We start from the raw sequence: 17,803 nt of genomic DNA on the forward strand, positions 1-17,803 counted from the left end.
AGTAATAAGCTCTCCGTCTCGTTCGTCTGCGAAGGCGCTGTCTGGGTGTCGTACGGGTGTAGATGGAGTAGGTGTATAGGGAAAGGAGCAAAGAGAAGGCACCCCTCCTTTCCGTCGCCATTCCTCGCTCGGATGCTGAGACAGACGCACGGACTATCGGCCGATCACAGATCCAACGGAAGCAGGGGTTTGCTTCCGCGAGAGTGGCGGCTCGAGCGGGTTTGCCACCCAGCGCGATGGTGCCACACCAAGCTGGTCGAGTGAGGAGAGAGGCCTGAGCGCTGCGAAAACACTGGGAGCTGGGGCAATGAGGTGAGGGGAGGTGGAGGGAGGAGATTGGATGTGGTGTAGATCGGCAGGTGAGAGGTAGTCACTTCTTCCCACCGAGAAGAACTACGCTCGCGTTCACTGCGCACACAGAGCTACTCTGGTGTACTAGACTAGCGAGTACCAGTACCTGAGCCTTCACCCCAGATACGCTTCTACATATCCGCCGTAGTCTGCATTACGTCAGCAGAAGTAAGCAAAATCATCTTCTTCCTCTCTACATTACTCTTCGATCTCCTTTCAATTCCCCTCCTCTTCCTCCATCCTCCCCAAAGCACCTCGTCTTGACATACTAAGCTCCCAGCCCGCCCTTGCGCCACCTCACACTCAACTCCAAACCCCACTCCACGCTAATACCCAAAGTCATGCAGCCCCTCATCCCCCGAACCTACAAAGAACGCCTGTGGGCACACGAAGACCCCTCGCGCGTCCCCGAACGGCTCACGCGGGGAAAGCGGCGGGTCCGGTATCGCCAGCTCGAGCGGGACATTGGCGAGTTCGAGACGCTAGTTCCGACGCCTGTGAGAGCTGGGGGTACCGTATCGCCGAGATCGGGATCGAGTAGGGGGTACGAGACGGACGACTACGCGCATGATAGGAGCGCTAGCTACGAGGGTCGGAGTCAGGTTCAGTGGGCAGCGAGAAGCCAGGACGAGCAGAATCGGCGCGAGCGGGATATCACGGCGAGTGTGATGGGTACACCGGCTCCGATCCGGTATACAGCTCCCATTCCCGCTACGCCAGGGTCTGTACAACGCGAGGACGACGGCTGGGTCACGCCCACACCTGTGCCGGTACCGTCCACACCAGCACCGAGGACCCGGACTGCGACGCCGTTCTCGAGAGCGCCGGCGTCAGAGCCGCCGTTCACTCCGACACCAGCGCAGCGGGTCCCTCCTGTCCTGTCCTTCCCTAACAACACCCCTCTCAAATCCCGAGCACTGCCTCAAGCGGACCCATTTCAGACTCCTCTTCGAGCTCCAGCCAAATTGCCAGCCCGACCTGCATTCGCCCTACGCGTTCCTCCTGCTCCAGCCACTCCCGCTGCGCCTTCGATCCAAGCAAGCGTACCGAGCACGCCTCATCGGAGTATGGATATCACGCCCCGTCGGCCCTCGATGACGTCTATCAACCCCGCAACCCTGCTCACCCAAGTCAGCGAAGAAGGGACTCCTGAGCCGTCGCCGCAGCCAGTCTCGCCCTTGAGGCCCGGCCCGACATTCGTCGCGAACAGCTCCTTGGACAGCCTGTACTCCCGCTTGCTGGCTCGATCCATTGCCACACCTCGCCGACCTCGGACTCCACCTGCTCCAGCGGTAGCGCCCATCCAGCCACCTACCCCGCTCGTCGACCTCGCGCCCGCCGAGCCCGCTCGCCCCGATACACCTGCCACCGCCCAACCCTCCGTTCGCACACAAGGGGTCTCGAGCTCAGATTCGATCCCGGTCCTCGAGCCGCACAGACCCTCATTGGCCGAAGCGCGATCACCGACACCCGCCACCCCGAACCTCAAATCGGCTTCTCCAGCTTCTATCCCCCTTCCCGAGACGCCCCGAGCTTCCCCCCCCGCCCCAGCGCCCTTCCCATCCCTTCCCATCCCCAGCCCGCCCGTTCCGGCCAGTCACCTCTCAACGCCAACTTCTGCTTCTCCCCCGCATCTTGATCTTGGTACCGTAGCGTCTCCTCCTCCCGCCTCTTCTTTTGACGTCAACCCTAATTCCGCTGGTCCAGCCTTAACACGCTCCATCACACCGACAATGCGGGGGGCAGGAGGCTTCGATGATGTGCTCGGGCGGATCCGGACCGCCCGGAACAGCACATACGATGATGATGGCGGCACTCCACCGGCGCCGAAGAGTCGGTATGACGATTTACCGAAGCGGCCGGATAGTACACGGCCAAGGGGCGGTGAGGAGGTCAGTTATCAAGTCAGAGAATTTCTCTCCTACAAGTTGAGCTGACTCAGACAGAAACTTGGGGACAGGAGCTCAGACCTGATGGAGGCGCTCCAGAAGGAGAATCGGGAGTATAAGCGGGAGGTAGGCAAGATGCGACAAGAGCTCGATGAGCTGCTTTGTGCCCGCAGCGACGCCAAATCATCTGTAGGCGTCGGCTGCCAGAAGCCCATGTCCACTGACTAGACTCAGCTGATGAACCATAGTCCGGCAACGATGCCGCACTCCGCGTCGCCGAACGCAAGATCCGCGACCAAGGCGAAGCGCTCGAAGCGGCCGAAAAGTTCGTCGTGTCGCTGGAGCAAGAACGGCGGACTGCGGCTCGCAATGTGGCTGAAACGCCTATACGTCCACGCCCCACGGCACAGACGCCCACGCGATCGCGATACCGCAGCGATACGCCCTCGCCCACTCGGCCCCGATCCCCCATACTTGCTGCGAGTCGCCGAGCGGACGAGCTGGCCGAGAAGAACGTGATGCTCAAGGGTCAGATCCACGATCTCAAGTTAGCGCTGCAGAATATGGAGCAAAAGTTGAAGGAGGAGGTGGACGCTCGGCGGACGGCCGATTCGCAGGCTCTGGGGGCGCGCAGTCAGGCGAGCATCGCGACCAAGGAGAAGAATGGGCTGGAGAGTAAGATCGTAACGCTCGAGAGGCAGGTGGAGGTCGAGCGGAGGCAGAGGTATACCGCTCTGGACAAGATCAAGACATTGGAGAATTCGGTGAGCTTTTGGCAAGAGATAAGTGCGGCCAAAGCTGATAAGGCAGAATTTCGGTACTGTCCAGTTGAGGCAGCAGGTCGCTACACTGCGCAATTCAGTAACTTCGGCCCAGCAGGAGCTTACCAATGCCCACGACAAGTTCAGGGATATGAGCGTCAGTCAAATACAGCATCGGACGGGATCAGGCTGACGTGAGTAGAAGAAGAAGTTGGACCTCGAGGATAAAGTTAAAATCGTCCGGCGGGAAAACGATTCGCTCAAGATCGATAACGACGAACTCAAGTCCCTCGTCAGTTTACGTGACCGCATATCCCAAATCTGTGATCATAAGCTGATCTTCATTCAGTTGAAGAGCGAGGAACAGCTCATCAAGGAGAAGGAGCGACTCCGGGTCGAACTGATCAAAGAAGGGGTAAGCTGTTGATCCCCCGGCCAGAACCCTCAGTCAGAGGACGGAGACAGGCAATAGCTGACCCGACCAGTCCCAAGTCGCGGAGCGCCTCCGGGGAGAGCGCAGAGAGCTCAAGTCCAAGCTCGCAGACTCCCGCAATGTAAGCTGGCTCCCTCTTTCCTTGCTCGGGCAGTAAGTCACAAGGCAGAGCTTACCATTCTTCTCCTCCTCTTGATTTTGCAAAACAGGAGATCCAGCAACTCAAGCGCGAAGTCGAGATCCAGAGTCAGGCCGCCTCCAGAGCGGCCAAGAAACAGCGGTCCGAGGAGCGTAAGCGACGGCCTGTTGCTACGCTTGCCTCGGAGATCAGTATGCCTTCATTGCGGGTGAGTCATTGAAGGCTCCTGACCTCTCCGGACTTCACGCTTCTGAGCGCACGTCTGCTCCGGCTACTCGTCCACATAACATCGGGATCCGGCCCAGCTGTCAATGCCGCGCCGGCGTCAGAAGACCTCAGCTGACCCTCAGCCTTCCCGCTCGATCTCTCCATCTCCATCGATTGCCACCGAATCGGACACCTCCGACGCGTACGCCGACGCTGAATCAGACGGCGGAACAGAAACCGGCGCCCACACCCCGCGCGGAGCCTCTCGCCGCCTGACGCCCCGCCGCAGCCCCAGCTCCGCGGAGAAGAACGAGGAATACATTGAGAAGCTATACAAGCTCCTCACACCTCTCCAGCCGGACCGAATCGAGGGAGAAGACTCCGAGACCGACACCAGAGCAGCGAGCTCCACTGCACCGGCGTCCGAACCCGTCAGTCCCATGTCGACCATCCTCAGTCAGCCCATCATCATCGATATCTCGGACCCGCCTGCCATCACTGCCACCGCCACTGCGCCCGTTCCCGTCCCGTCGCAGGCACAAGGTAGGACGACGAGGTCTGCGCCGGCATCGGTGGACGTCACCCCGCCCGCGCTGCGCAGAGGGGCGATGATCAACCTCGAGACCCCCATTGTTAGGCTTAGCGCTCCTGCTTCCACCGCCACCGCCACTGCCGTCGGTAACAACATCGGTATCGTGCCCGCGCCGCACGCCCAGGTCGATCGGGACACGGGCAAGCAGTCTCGAGACGAAGATAGCATATCCGCACGTACCGCGAAGGCGAAGGAGAGGGAGAAGAGGGAGACGTTGATGCACGTCGACGATGTGTTCAGCGAGGGAGCGACGACAGTGAGCTGAATCGTGCCTGCTGTCGGAAGAAAGGGAACGCAAGCTGACCAAAGGTCGAGTCTGATCTAAAGCCCCAGGTCGCCGAGACGCCGCTGATTTTGCGGCGGAGCAAGTGTATCAAGGATGACCTCGAGTATCTGGATTATGACCCCTTCGTGAGCTATTCCGTTGTCATCTTGGTCAGGCGGAAAGCTGACTTATCAGGCAGGCATCAGTGAAGAGTTCGGTATGTCAGGCGGGGAGAGCGATAGCGAAGGTGAGGTTACCGGTGGAAGGTCGGAGCCGAAATCGACGATGGGTGTTGAGGAGGCAGAGGGGGAGTATGGTAGCGAGGCTGATTTCGCCTCGATTGAGATCGACTGAGAATGTGAGACCCAGCTCGTCATTGTATATACTGTACCAGCTATCCCGTTCCTCAGATCATGAATCGTCATCGTCAGTCCCATAAACCCGGTCAGTAAGCGCAGCCCAGTATACGTACGTACTTGCATTTTCAAGGGTATACAATCTTCCACCTCTCCTCTTCCTTCCGCTGATCCATCCATACCCAACCCCGTAGATTCCTCTCGCCCCAATAGATCGCTTGACACCGCTCCCCCTCATGCGTCCGCCTGAGTATATGTCCCAGGGAAGATACCCGTCCGTCCATCCAATTTCCCAGTCCACCAATCATCGGCATTATCCGTCCGCTCGATAATCTCGATCCTGTCTCCTACACCAAACGACAAATCACCTTCCGCCTGAGATGTCAGCTCTAACCCAGTCTCCCATGTTTCCAGAACTTACCTGAGCCTCAAAGTCAAAGATCGCAGTGCAGTACTTCTTCTGAGCGCCATAGCTCGGCTTAGATTTGAGTGGCGGCGGCGGTGGCGGTGCCTTCTTCTTGATATCGCCGCTGCTGGGCGAGGAGGTGTATGGTGGCGGGGCAACGACGACTCGGGATGGGCTTCCGGAGGCGCCGAGGCCGGACTCGGAGGCTTTGCGGGAGGCGTAAGAGGGTTGACGGTCCAGGCCGGCTTTGGAGCCGATGGAGGGGCGGGAGGAGATGGATGCTGAGCGCGAAGGAGGGACGCCTGCCATTTGACGCAGCTTGGCTGGGGTGTTAGCTTTCTTTCCCATCCAAGTGAGAAGAATAGCTTACCGGTGGAGTGGAGAGCGCCCTTCTTGGTCACTTGCAACTCGGCGAGCTGGTCGCCCGTATCGCCCCGTTGCTCCAAATAGATGTTCTCGATATCCTTGCGGGTGAGGTCGTACTTGCCGTCTGCGAATGACTGCAGCTTCTCCAGCATGATGTAGTACACGTTGAGCCTAAGGGTCAGCTCGTTTCCCCCGGATTGGCGGTTGTAAAGAAGGTAGCTTACTGCATATAGTAGAAAGAATGGAAGAGGGGGTCGATAAACCTCGAAGCCATCTTCAAGAACTCGGGCAGCTCAGCCTTGAGGAGGTCATTGTAGTGCTCGTACTCTTGTGAAGCGATGTCGAAGTCCTGCTCAACCTGCACGATCATCAGCTAATGCTCTCTCGCTACAGGAGCTGGCCAGCTCACAGTGAATAGCGACTTCTCATCCTTCAGACTCTTCTCCTTCTTCTCCCTCAGCTTGGCCAAGCTGTTATTGTGCCGATCGAAATCGACGAGCTTGTGATCACGCTTGACACAGGTCTTGCGGATCTTCTTGCAGATATCGTGCAGCTCCTTGCAGGGGATAACAATACGAGTGTCGATGAGGTCGAGCTCGGGCGAAAGCGTTTCTGAAGGATCAGCTACGTCGCATATCACGTCATGGACCAAGAAGCTGACCCCGAAGCTCTTCCATGAGGACCTGATACTGCGCGATATTGTTGACGGTCACTTCGGACTGCGGGAACTTGGCAGCGAGGTTATACTCTGCGCCCATAGGTGCAAAGAGGGTGGCAAGAGCGCCAGAGAAGGAGGAGCCGGACATGAGTAAGCCTGAGGAGAGTCAGCTTGCTGCGACTGTTCGAATAGGAGTGAACAGGTAACTGACTGGACACTGAGTCGCGGAAGACTGTCGAGTCTTTCAACATCTTCTCTGAGGCCTGTTCGACGGCCGAGAACTTCCGCTCGCTGAGGATCAGCATGCGATTTTACACTGTGGCCGCCAGGGCGCCGGACCGCAGAGAGTTGCTGCTGCGGAGAACGTACTAGTCGTTGTACTCCGCATCCATCGATTCTGACGCAATCAGCTGGGTCCTCGCTTGTTGGAAGAACTCAAGGATGTAGCTCACTCTTCGTCATCCCCATTTTGCTCGTCATCAAATGCGGCGTCCTGCAAGATCAGCCTCCTATCGCTGTATAAAGCCATCCCGGCCGTCCGTCCGAGGAAGGGAGCACTCGTCACTCCTCTTGCGACTCGCTCGAGCCTCCTCCTTCTCTTGGCCGCTAGAACAAGACGTACCGCGCGAAAGCCTTTGTGATTCCCTTCATCGTGCTAATCTTCCAGTGCTGATGAGTCTATAAGGGCCTGTATAGACAGAAGTAAGGATGATTATGATATAGGAGGGACGATGAAGGCCTCGGCGCCGAGCTCAGCCGGGGCAGGCTAGGCGGGAAGCCCTTTCGGCGATCGCCGGGGGATGACTGTGGGGCTCCAACCAGCTTGGCCCGACCTCGAGGACAGCAACAACCTTCTCGCTTCTTTCTATGCTTCACTCTGCCATCATATAGGTCCACCTACATGTCCGCGACTTGCTCCCTGGAGACTTAGTAGAGCGATCATCGCCCTTGACCTCCACTCGCATCCGGTTTAAGGTCCCTCCTGCCGACATCTCGTCAGCCATGCGCTCCTCCAGCCCGGCCAACTCCTCCCCCATCCCGTCCCCATTGAAAGCCGGTCCATCAAAGCGCTTCGTGTCCAAGGTATACTCCCGCCGATCAATAGGCAACTCATCAGCCAAGCAGGTTCGGCGCACACCCACACCAGAGTCAGATACCGATTCTGGTGAGGGGGAAATCATCGCTACTGCCATACCAGCAGGAGCGAACGAGGATGCCGATATGGAAGTAGCGGGCGCAGGGCCGTCGTCGGGGCGTACGAGGATCCCCAGAGGTCAAGAGAGGGCTCGCCAAGCTTCCGACCAGCGTCGGGGAAGGGAGGAGCAGCTGGCTTGGCCGAGCGCCGGGAAGGAAGTCCGTGGGAAGACGGCTGTCCGCGCATCGGGGAAGGACGCTGGGACAAGGGAGAGTCCTGCCCTCCGAGGCGGCATCTCGCTCTCGCCAGGTGACGAGACCGCTGCGATATTGTCAGGCGAGACTGGTCGTACGAGGGGAGCGAAGCGGAAACTGGGCATCCCCCGCACGGGCACCGAAACGAGCATCGCGTCAGCCCCGGAGGTACCCTCCCCTCGGGTATCTATACCGCCCATCATGGTCCAAGCGGCCACTTCCTCACCGTCTATCCTCTCTTCCTCCCTACCACGGCCCAGCAGCCATCAGCCTGTTCCTCCCTCTACTCCCCCTCGAAAGCGGCCGAAGCGGCACGGACCCCTCACTCCCCAATCCTCCCCTCGAGACCTGTCCGCCCTGTTCGCGCCTGTGTCTCCGGCGCGATCACCTGTCCGATCTCCAACCCTCTCACGGCGGAACACAGCGGGAGATGATAGCGATGGCGGGGTCACAAAGAGACCGGCTGGCGGGCTGTTCCGGCGGATGCTGGACAAGACGCAGAGTCTGGGTGCTATCGCCTCACCGGCGAAAGAAGGAGGAGAGGATTACTTCACATCCACCTCGGCTAGCCCCTCTCCGTCGAAAGCCCTCACCCGGACAAACTCACTTCCCACCACACCGTCCCGGTCTCCTCTTAAGCCGGAGGGGGCCCCCAACGCTATGGCGCAATCACTCATTGTCCCTGTCGCCTCGTCATCCCGGCTCGAAGCATCAACGTCTACGTCCGGAGGCAAGGCCAAAAGGACGTACGGGCGCAGTCGGACCATACTTGCCGAGGTGACGGACTCACCTCGGAGCGGCGCCAGCTCGAACGGCGCCGAGAAGGATACCATCAAGGAGAGCTATGCGGAATTGAGGAAGCAATTTGAGGTGGACAATACTGGAGGGGATGAGTCTGGTCCGGGCAATCTCATGCTGGTGAGCTTACCGTAGCTCGATTGGACGTCTCTGAGCATTGCAGCTGACCACTCAGGATCTGTTAGCGGTTCGAGGAGGCCAGAGCGTTTCTGATCTTCGCTCAAAAGGCGAGAATCGGCGGTTTATGGATGAGCTAGGATATCTCGTTGATCCAGTAACGGACCCCGGAACTGGCGTTGGTCTCAAGCGATCAAGGTGAGCTTACTCTCGTGCGATATTTCGAGACCGAGCTGACTTCTTGCAGCATACTAGATATCCTCCGAAGCATGCAGGCCGAGGACTGGCTCCAGCGCGCCAAGATATGCGGACAGGTCGAGCAGATCTGGGAGGCGATATATGGTGCTCGGGGCGAGAAGGGGGATGAGGTGAGCTCATATGGCCCCAGCTCAGCTTGATTCGCGGGTGTCCAGAGCTCATACCATGTCAGACGATAGAAGCTATGTGCTTGCTGTACCTCGCCAATCTCGTCAAGAGCGGGAGTGGGCTCGAGCTGGTCTTGAGGGCGCACGAGGAGTCGTGCGAGCGGATCGTATTGGGTGCGCTGAAAGTTCGGGATGGGCCGTTGGATGAGGTGTGCAGGGTGAAGACCAATGGCTTGGTGAGCTAATTGTCCTCTGATGGTCTTAAGCATGGACGGAGCTGATGAAAAAGGTGGGCAAGGTTCGGAGCATGTACCAGCAACTCGAGATGGGCTGGACTTCGGACATCGTGAGCTAATTGATCTCGTATCAATGGACACAAGCTCAATAGACACAAGCTGACGACGGCAGATGAGCACCAGACGACTAGCTTCCCTCTTGCTCGTCGAGATGACCTCTCCCTCAGTCCGCATGACGATGTCGTCGACTTCCATACTCATTTCGGACAAGGCGCTCTCACGCATCGCCAAGAGTCTTATGCTGGACATGACAGAGCTCGTTGGTCGCTTCGACCTGGCTGAGAAGGGCTTGGTGAGCTGGAAGCTCCACTTTTTCGGGCATAGAAAGCTGATACAATACAGCCCATATCCCCGACTGACCGAAAAGGCGGTATCGACATCGACCACATCTCGCAGTCTCTCACCGTCCTCTCCCGGCTGATCGGACATGGTGTCGCGGACCAGAAGGCCCTTGGCGAGATGCACGCGACCATGGCGCCGACGATCATCAATGCTCTCATCGCTGGCATATCTCTTGCTTTGGACAACACAAGCGATGCACCTAGCGCCGGTAAGTTGACGGAGGTGCAGCGGTGCTCGCTGAACTAAGCTTACCTGTACAGGCTCGACTATCGCCATCCAGTCATTGCAAATCCTCGCTACCATGTCCAATACCACTCCTTCCTGGGCAACGGCAATCTCGGAGATCGAAGGCGGTCTCCTCTCGCTAGGCCGGGTGTTGCTCCACCGCTCAGCTTTGGCTGCGATTCCCACCGCCAAAGGCGCGATTGTCGGGGAGGGGGTCGATGATGAGGACGAAGAGGAAGATGAAGGCGCCCGGTTCTTTTCGCCGAAAAAGCGGCGTGCTTCGACGCCTCGACAAGGTCAAATCGGGGCGGAAGACCTGCTATGTCTTGTGCTGGTGATTCTGACTGCGTCTATTATGGGGTCGGAAAAAGCAGTGTCCAGGCTCGCAGCTATACGTGAGCTTATCGTCACCGGGACTTTGTTCCAGGGCGTACAGCTGACAATCAGGCCTGGGAACGGGATGTCCTACTTCCAAGGCATGCCTGCGGACATGCAGATGCGTCGACGCAGAGGCAATACCGGTCCATCTGGTCCGAACCTATCTCGACCAAATCAACAGCGAAACGGTGAGTTCCCTGATTCCCAAAGATACGAACACAGCTGATTTTTTCAGCCCTCAGCAAGTCTCATCGCAGCCTATATCGCCCTCATCCTCTCCAAGCTCATCCCGCTCGACAATACCCTTCTCGCGCCCCTCCCGGGCGATTCGGACCGAGCTAAGCTGCTCGGTCTCATCGATGTCCTGAGCAGTCTGAGCGGACTGCAGACGTTCCTCCAGACTCGGCTGAAATTGGCGGCGGGAAGTCAAGGCGGAGAGCAGGATATGGAGGTCGGCGGCGGCGAGGCAGGGAGAAGGGGCGGGGATGAGGGGGTTGTAGATGAGGCGATAGATGATCTGAGGAGGATGGCGGAGGGGATGGAGGGGTGAAGATATCTTGTATGATCTATCAAGTATCAGTGAGCTACACGAGTGATCCCTCGGCAGACTAGTCGGGCGAGCAATGCGGAGGCTTAAAGAGCGGACTGCCGGGGAGCAAGGACAAACATCCAGGAGGATTGGACGAAAGGACTGGGCAGAGAGCACTACACAATGGTTCTGCCATATAGCATATATACAAAAGATTCGACCGACATAATCAAGATCTGAATATTTGACTAGATAGATCGCAAAGATACCGATCGCCCAAGCAAAGGTTACGCCAGACCCGTCCATCACGCCTCATCTGCATCTTCATCCTCATCCATCTCTTCATCACCAGATCCCTCCTCGTCCGTTTCCCACGTCCTCTGAGCCTTCGTCTTCCTCATCATACACTTCGGATCCCATCTCCTCATCTTCGGCCACATCGTTCTGCTCCTCTTCGACCTCTTCGTCTGAGTTCTCGTCCTCGATTTGGCCATAGATGTTGCCGGAGCTACCGCCAGAGTTGCTGTCGTCAGCAACGCCCGACAGGTAGATGTAGCAGGACAGACTCACCCCTTCCCCTTCTGCTTCTTCTTGCCCGCTGCTACCACTTCAGGCTCCGGCTGCGCCGCTCGCCAATCCACCAAAATCTGCCACGCCTCCTTGCTGACTTCCACCCCGCGCTTCTCATAGTCCAAAGCCGGATCCACCGCCTTGACCTTGGCCATAATATCCGCCGGTACCGCGACCCCCTCGAAGGACGCGAAGGCCTGCCAGACCGGGTCCGACCAGACGACGGGGTACGGCTTGTCCGGGTTGAACAGTACGCGCCGATCCTCCCTGTACCTCCCAGTCCTATAATTCTCCTTTAGCACCTCGACGTCTTGCAGCTGGAGCTTGAGAACGAGCAGCTCGGCGTCGTCATGCCGGAGGGAAGATACGGTGCCGTTCGGACCCCGCTTTTCCGCCTTGTCGAACGCGGCAAAGACATCCACGCTCTTCACGTCGATGACGTCCGTAAAGTACAGGGAGTGGAGGCGGGGTCGTTGGGAGAGCCAGGTGGCGATACCGGGTGCGAGGGGCAGTGAACCGGGAAATTGAGGTAGTTGGTAGTGTTCCGACCCCATCCGGTTTCGTTACGAAGCAGGACCGACTCCAGAGCGGGGAAAGAGGGGTTATGGCCGGGATCAGCCATCTAACGTGTAAGTACCGGCTCAAGCTAAACTTGGCCCGAGAACTTACGGGCATAGCCCAGTGCTTGTGCTTGACTACCATCCGCTTCACCGACTTCATCTCCGCCTCTCCCATCCCTATCCAAGCCGCCTGGACCGCGATGCAGTCGATAGACCCAGTCGTCCAGGACAGGTCCGAGATCTTGAGCTTACTGACCGCCTTTGCCAGCGTATCATCTACCGGGCCATCGGCGCGGTGGATATCGGTCTCATAGCTGACCGCTAGCTTCCCGAGCGCCGGCGAGCGCTCAAGCAGGCTGAGGACGAGATTGAGGTATGGGTACTCGACAGGAGGAGTCGTGCCCGTTTTGAACCATTTACCGGCATGGGTGTACTCGATCTCGAGGTGAGTGAGTTTCGTGTCCTCCTTGACCGAGCGAAGGTTCCGCAAGCGTTCCGTAGTGTTCAAATTGTCGATGGTGGCGCTCAAAAACGTGAGGTTGGGTGCGAGTCGCAGGAGGAGGGGTACGAATTCGGGGACTTTGATGGTATCGTGACGGAACGTCGCGTGGGTGAGGAGGGGGAAAGAGAGGGCCGACCCATCTTGCACCAAGGTGTTCCGACGGACCATGAGGGGGATATCGATGGTCGCCATCCCCTGCTGCTGCCCGAGCTCCTCGAGACCGCCCTGCTTCACCTCCACTTCGCGCACAGTCAACGAGATCCTCTCCAGAATCTCGGCAATCTTCTCGGTCGTCCCCTTCCTGATAGCCGCCTTGAACGTCTCTACTTTCTGCCAATTGCCCTCTCCACGCTTCAGGACCTCTTCCACCCTCTCCAGCGCCTCCTTCCGCCGCCTATCCGTCTCGCGCGTGATAACCCACATCAACGGATTGACGTCGGCCGGCGCGTCCTCCATCCGCAGGTCCATCTTGCTCGGATCAAATCCTTCCGACGTGATGTCGATGTTTCGCCATAGTTGGTCTGTGGCATACGAGCTGAGAGATTTGCTTGATAAGGACAAAGGATGAGCGGCGGCAGGCTCGCTGAAGTCGATGATGCGGGTCAATAGCTCATTGGGGAGATTTGGCCCGGAGGGAGGGGCGTCGGAACGAGGAAGGGCAGCGTCTGAAGTTCAGCTCGATGACCGTCTTTGGCTTGTTCGAATGACCTACTCTGGTCCATCTTTTCAGTAAGATATCTTTGAAACTGATAAGTGCTGGATGCTAAGCTGTTTAAGACTTGAGCGGTGAGTATAGAGTGGGAGATGAAAGTGCGGAAGAGAGGCGAGCCGCTGCGCGCTATTAGTCGCGTCGCGACGCGTCTCGACGTCGGGAAAAATCCGATCTCGGCCGGCCACATTCCTCGTCTCAGATAAAGTTTCAGTCGAGGGCCGAACCAGTTCAAGACGGCCGCACTGGTGGTCCAACAATGTCAACCCTCTACCGCTCTTCACCCTTCACTTCTGGTCGGGATGCAGAACCTCACACCCCAACAGGCACAGGCATTATGGGACGCTGGAGGTTTCACTATCCTCCCTGATCTGCCAGAGGGGTCGGAGTACGGGCTCGATGGGACGTGAGTTCTCCCTCTCTGCGTCCCCCACCTCAAGCTCTCAATAGTACATAGCTTATGCTTATAGCACAGCTACCATACCATCCGCAAATCATTCACCGGGTCCAAATTCGTACCTCCAGGCCTACACCTAATTACCATCTCCCCCGCTTCGCCCGGACGATCCTCTTCCTCATCCCTCGGTCCAGGCGCGATCCCACTTCGGTCCGGTATCCTCATACATCTCCGGCCGAGAGAGCGTCTTGTACTATCTTACGACACTGGAACTGAATCTCTCGCCTATACGTCCTCAGATACGTCGATGATCAGTGATGATCATCTCCGGAGCCTGGATCCTGGTCTTGCGGCGTACCCGTTCGATGGGCTGGACGCTTGGAAGAGCTTGACGAATTCAATATCAGAAGATGTTGTCTTGGAGGTTCTGGGGCCGAGAGGCATAGGAGTGGATGGTATGAGGGGCGTCGAGGGGGATAAGGACGATCTAGCGGTGTCCGGGCACCCAGAAGGTGTGGGGGTGCAGGATGGAGGCGGAAAGATGCGTTTCGTCCATTTCGACCTGAGGCGGAGCTGGAGAGACGGGGCCGTCGGAGAAGAGTTGACGCGCTGGGCGAGGGATAAGAGCTGGCTGCTCGCGAGTGTGCTAGAGGGTGTGGGCCAAGGTGAGCTTACCGATACAGTCTCCATTTCAGCCGAGTTTGAAAACGAGAGATGCAAGAGCTGAATGGTACAGACCCCTTGACACTGCTTGGACACCTTCAACTCGCCTTCATCCTACTCCTCCACCTCTCCTCCCCCTCCAGTCTAACAGTCTACAAACGCCTCTTCTCCCTCCTCTGCCGCTCGACCAACATCCACGTCCAACCCCTCGAACACCTTCCAGCGCCCCTTCACGCCGGTCTTCGCGCACTCTACATCAGCTTCATAGCGGCCTTCACCGCACAAATTCAGGCCTTGCCCGACGGGGTCTTCGATACAGAGCTGCCGGAGCTAGATGTGTGGTACAACGAAGAGCTGGAGGCACTGCGTGGGAACATCAGTCGGGCGATGGGCGAGGCGGACGGTCTGTGGGCGGATGGAGAGGCCAGGAAGGAATTGAGAGTAGGATGGGAGGGGATGAGGGTGGTCGCGAGAAGGAAGTTTGGATGGGAAATAGGGGAGTTGCAGAGTCTGGCGCAGCTGTTTGATGGCCTTGGAGAAGAGGACGAAGACGAGGATGGGGAGTACGCGCCGGTTGTAGTGGACGTCCCGGATGATTTGTAAGTCTATGCGACAATGACTTGTCAGAGGGGCTGAGCATGATAAGAGCCACATTACTTATCTCGTTTACGTCTTTCCTGATTGCGCCAACATACTTCTGAATGCCCGCAGCCCAGCTGGATCCCCCTACTAGGGCCGCAGTGCATGTCCGCCCTTGCTCACATACCCGCCAGCCCACCCGCATACTCCTGACCTATGTCTCGGCTTTGTCTCTCGGGCCGCGGACATAGCCACCTGACTACAAATGTCCTGGAATGCCGCTTCGACCTCGTCCGAAATCCACACAGCGGTACCAGTGCCGTAGGGTAGGACTATACCGGCGCGATATACGTTGTCGCTATAGTTTATGATGACACGCGGACAGTGAGAGGTTTAGGGTAGGAGAGGATAGTGGAGATGAGGGAGGCATTGGATGGGTGATGAGCTGGAGGATGAGGGTTTGGCAGGGTTCGTGTGAGATCTGAAGAATGTCTTCCAGGGTGGCGATTGGTCTTTGGGGTTCCGAAGGTGGCTAGGCACGAGGGTACGGCGAGATACGTACCCCCTTGACGGGCAGTAGAGCGATTATCTTGAGTAGGCTTGACTGCGATAGAGCAAGGCAGGGAGGTGCCTTGATCAGCCTACATATCGCAGCTGCTCCTATGCCGGTGGCTTTTTGAACCCGTGTTTCATGTGGTACCCCTTGAAACATGCCTAACTTCCAAAAGAGGCAAGAGTGGCGGTGTGGACGAGGTGTGTGGCGGAACACTATCGAGGCGCAACAAGGTTGTGATTCGCGCTTCGATTCTGGAAGCCTCGCTTCCCTCTCGATCCCTTATGAGAGATCCCTTATGAGATGCCAGCTCTTTCCCACTCGTCTGCATTCGCCCATCATCCTTCGAATCACCCTCCTTCCCTCCTCATCAGCCAAAACGAGCCTCCCGCCTCCCACCGCCAAACCCCTCCCCATAGCCAGCAAGGTCCAGCCCACCACCACCCCCAATATCGCTGCCATCCCTCTTACAGCCTGCCATACCCTCCTCCAGCGTCTGGCCCTCCTCAGTCCGAAAAACGCCCGACTCATCTCCCAATACACCACGCAACACCCTACATCCCCTCCGACCCCTAGCGGTCCACCCCCTACCCAATGCGCTCCGTCCTCCACGCAGAAACCCAATCCGTTCCTACCCCTACTGGAAGGTCTCGAGGACTTCCTCACCGGCTGTGATGGGGAGTTCATCCCCGGTCGAATTCACTTTGCTCTATGCAGCTTGAAGACCAAACTATAGCTAGCGCAGGACCTCAAGCGCACGCGACCACGCTCCCCCTCGCCTAGCACCATCGTCCTCGTCAATGCCTTGGAGGCGGTGTGCGAGATCATGCAGATGATGGTCGACGACTCCAGCATCGACCTCACCTACATGTGTTGGGACAACAAGCCTTTGGAGCTGTCGGTGGCGGCGGAGGAGATCCTGAGGCAGCTGGACGGCAGGGGAGAAGAAGACGACCTGCGTTCAAAGGCTGTGAGGCAGAGGTACACTAGTCTGTCGGAGGAAGTGGGAAAGGCGATGCGAGGGGAGCGGCCGAGGGAGTACGATATGGACGATTACTATGACGATCAGTATGACTGGGACTGCTAGAAAGTAGGACACGTGATGAGAGTAGACCTAGCGGGAATGGTAACAGACAGCATCACGGTAGGTAGATAGGTATGCGGGTAAGATGTATCATCTGATATCATATGGCTACTCTCTCACAGCGGAGGTCTTCCTCTGTCGGCCGAACAACTCGCCCTTTCTCACCCTAAGCTTATCACTGTTACTCACATGCCCGGTAGGAGCTACAACCGTACCCACAAACTCCCGCCAGTCACTTTCGGCTGATCTCGGTCAAGTGTGTCTGGCTCATGAGTCCTGACGATTGTGATTGGTGGGGTGATCGTGCTGTGGCTGTCAAGATCACTACTGTGTCTCACCAGGTCTCACCCTCCCCAGTGTTGCTCAGCGACTCATTCCTCTCACCGGTAATTACCGGTAAGTCAAGTCACCGGTTCGGGCAAGGCATCGTTTGGCATCGCGCCGATCCCCAGGCATCTTCAGGTTGTCTCTGTTCACCTAATAACATGAGCTCCCCTCGCCCTGCTAAGCGCGCACGACGCTCTTCTCTACAAGCCGCTTCTACTAGATCTGATCCTGGATCAAACCACTCCGGATCCCCCGCTGCCTCCCAATCTCCTACTCGCTCCCACTCCCCCACCTCTTCCCACCCCTCATCCGCCTCAGACCCACCTCCTGTCGTCCTTCCCGAGCGATACGCTCTCTACAAGCCAGAGGACAAGCAATTCTACCATGAGCTAAAAACCATCACGGACAACTTTCACTCCGACATCGACGAGGCCTATGACGAGCGCAAGCGCCCGCAAGACTTTGGGGAGGAGGTCAGCTCGGAACTGTACGGCGCAATCAATGCCATCACTAGGCGCTGCACTCGATTCGGCTCGGCGTATAATCTGGAGATAGGCTTTGAAGCCCTGGTGCGGGTCGCAGAGGTGGCGATGTTGCAAGAGGGAGGGGCTATACCTCAGATGTGGGATGCGCTGGAGGCGTTGGTGCAGGGGATCAAGGAGGTGGCGGAGATGATGAGGATGGACGGGCAGGATCGGACAAATCTCAGAGCTGGACTGAAGGAGCTGAATAAGGACTGGGTGGCGTATAAGGATCTGAACCTGTTTCAGGATCTGAGCGAGGAGCTGGAGGCGGAAGATGCCAGTTGCGATGAGGAGTCTGATGAGGAGGACGAGGATGAAAATGAGGATGAGGATGAGGATGAGGATGAGGACGAGGAGGACGACGAAGACGAAACATAAGTAGACCTAGCTGTATAGGAGGTAATCCGGAGTCACCTTGCGAAGATAGTATGTCATGTACAACAGGAAGGTATGGTGTCGCTATGCTATGGTGA

The 17,803-nt window shown here is 57.6% G+C and overlaps 7 protein-coding genes across 7 annotated transcripts; 5 read left to right on the forward strand and 2 right to left on the reverse strand.

Annotated features, from left to right (window-relative positions):
• Nucleotides 1–692: 692 nt before the first annotated feature.
• Nucleotides 693–4,991, forward strand: MKK02DRAFT_29496 (uncharacterized protein; the record flags this gene model as incomplete). The annotated part of the gene is made up of 11 exons (XM_053087835.1): nt 693–2,243; nt 2,298–2,429; nt 2,489–3,004; nt 3,051–3,158; nt 3,204–3,293; nt 3,336–3,416; nt 3,487–3,555; nt 3,644–3,781; nt 3,924–4,628; nt 4,682–4,783; nt 4,833–4,991. 11 exons carry the CDS (start codon nt 693–695, stop codon nt 4,989–4,991), a joined length of 3,651 nt encoding a protein of 1,216 aa, XP_052949209.1.
• A 236-nt stretch (nt 4,992–5,227) lies between these two features.
• Nucleotides 5,228–7,074, reverse strand: MKK02DRAFT_39730 (uncharacterized protein; the record flags this gene model as incomplete). The annotated part of the gene is made up of 10 exons (XM_053090746.1): nt 5,228–5,368; nt 5,415–5,722; nt 5,770–5,936; nt 5,990–6,123; nt 6,175–6,377; nt 6,427–6,579; nt 6,635–6,714; nt 6,793–6,820; nt 6,876–6,916; nt 7,046–7,074. 10 exons carry the CDS (start codon nt 7,072–7,074, stop codon nt 5,228–5,230), a joined length of 1,284 nt encoding a protein of 427 aa, XP_052949210.1.
• A 351-nt stretch (nt 7,075–7,425) lies between these two features.
• Nucleotides 7,426–10,883, forward strand: MKK02DRAFT_39731 (uncharacterized protein; the record flags this gene model as incomplete). Its single annotated transcript, XM_053090747.1, has 10 exons — nt 7,426–8,730; nt 8,786–8,925; nt 8,975–9,095; nt 9,158–9,328; nt 9,382–9,438; nt 9,501–9,680; nt 9,731–9,938; nt 9,991–10,350; nt 10,403–10,521; nt 10,569–10,883. 10 exons carry the CDS (start codon nt 7,426–7,428, stop codon nt 10,881–10,883), a joined length of 2,976 nt encoding a protein of 991 aa, XP_052949211.1.
• A 324-nt stretch (nt 10,884–11,207) lies between these two features.
• On the reverse strand, nt 11,208–13,216 carry MKK02DRAFT_39732 (uncharacterized protein; the record flags this gene model as incomplete). Its single annotated transcript, XM_053090748.1, has 5 exons — nt 11,208–11,385; nt 11,433–11,857; nt 11,929–12,054; nt 12,102–13,159; nt 13,207–13,216. 5 exons carry the CDS (start codon nt 13,214–13,216, stop codon nt 11,208–11,210), a joined length of 1,797 nt encoding a protein of 598 aa, XP_052949212.1.
• A 289-nt stretch (nt 13,217–13,505) lies between these two features.
• On the forward strand, nt 13,506–14,866 carry MKK02DRAFT_39733 (A1 cistron-splicing factor; the record flags this gene model as incomplete). Its single annotated transcript, XM_053090749.1, has 3 exons — nt 13,506–13,609; nt 13,679–14,265; nt 14,337–14,866. 3 exons carry the CDS (start codon nt 13,506–13,508, stop codon nt 14,864–14,866), a joined length of 1,221 nt encoding a protein of 406 aa, XP_052949213.1.
• An 827-nt stretch (nt 14,867–15,693) lies between these two features.
• On the forward strand, nt 15,694–16,482 carry MKK02DRAFT_39734 (uncharacterized protein; the record flags this gene model as incomplete). The annotated part of the gene is made up of 2 exons (XM_053090750.1): nt 15,694–16,087; nt 16,136–16,482. The coding sequence occupies 2 exons, from the start codon at nt 15,694–15,696 to the stop codon at nt 16,480–16,482; spliced, it is 741 nt and encodes a 246-aa protein (XP_052949214.1).
• A 482-nt stretch (nt 16,483–16,964) lies between these two features.
• On the forward strand, nt 16,965–17,708 carry MKK02DRAFT_39735 (uncharacterized protein; the record flags this gene model as incomplete). Its single annotated transcript, XM_053090751.1, has 1 exon — nt 16,965–17,708. One exon carries the CDS (start codon nt 16,965–16,967, stop codon nt 17,706–17,708), a length of 744 nt encoding a protein of 247 aa, XP_052949215.1.
• Nucleotides 17,709–17,803: the final 95 nt, after the last annotated feature.

The sequence above is a fragment of the Dioszegia hungarica genome (assembly GCF_025882075.1).
Source record: "Dioszegia hungarica strain PDD-24b-2 chromosome Unknown MKK02contig_2, whole genome shotgun sequence".
NCBI classification, from domain to species: domain Eukaryota; kingdom Fungi; phylum Basidiomycota; class Tremellomycetes; order Tremellales; family Bulleribasidiaceae; genus Dioszegia; species Dioszegia hungarica.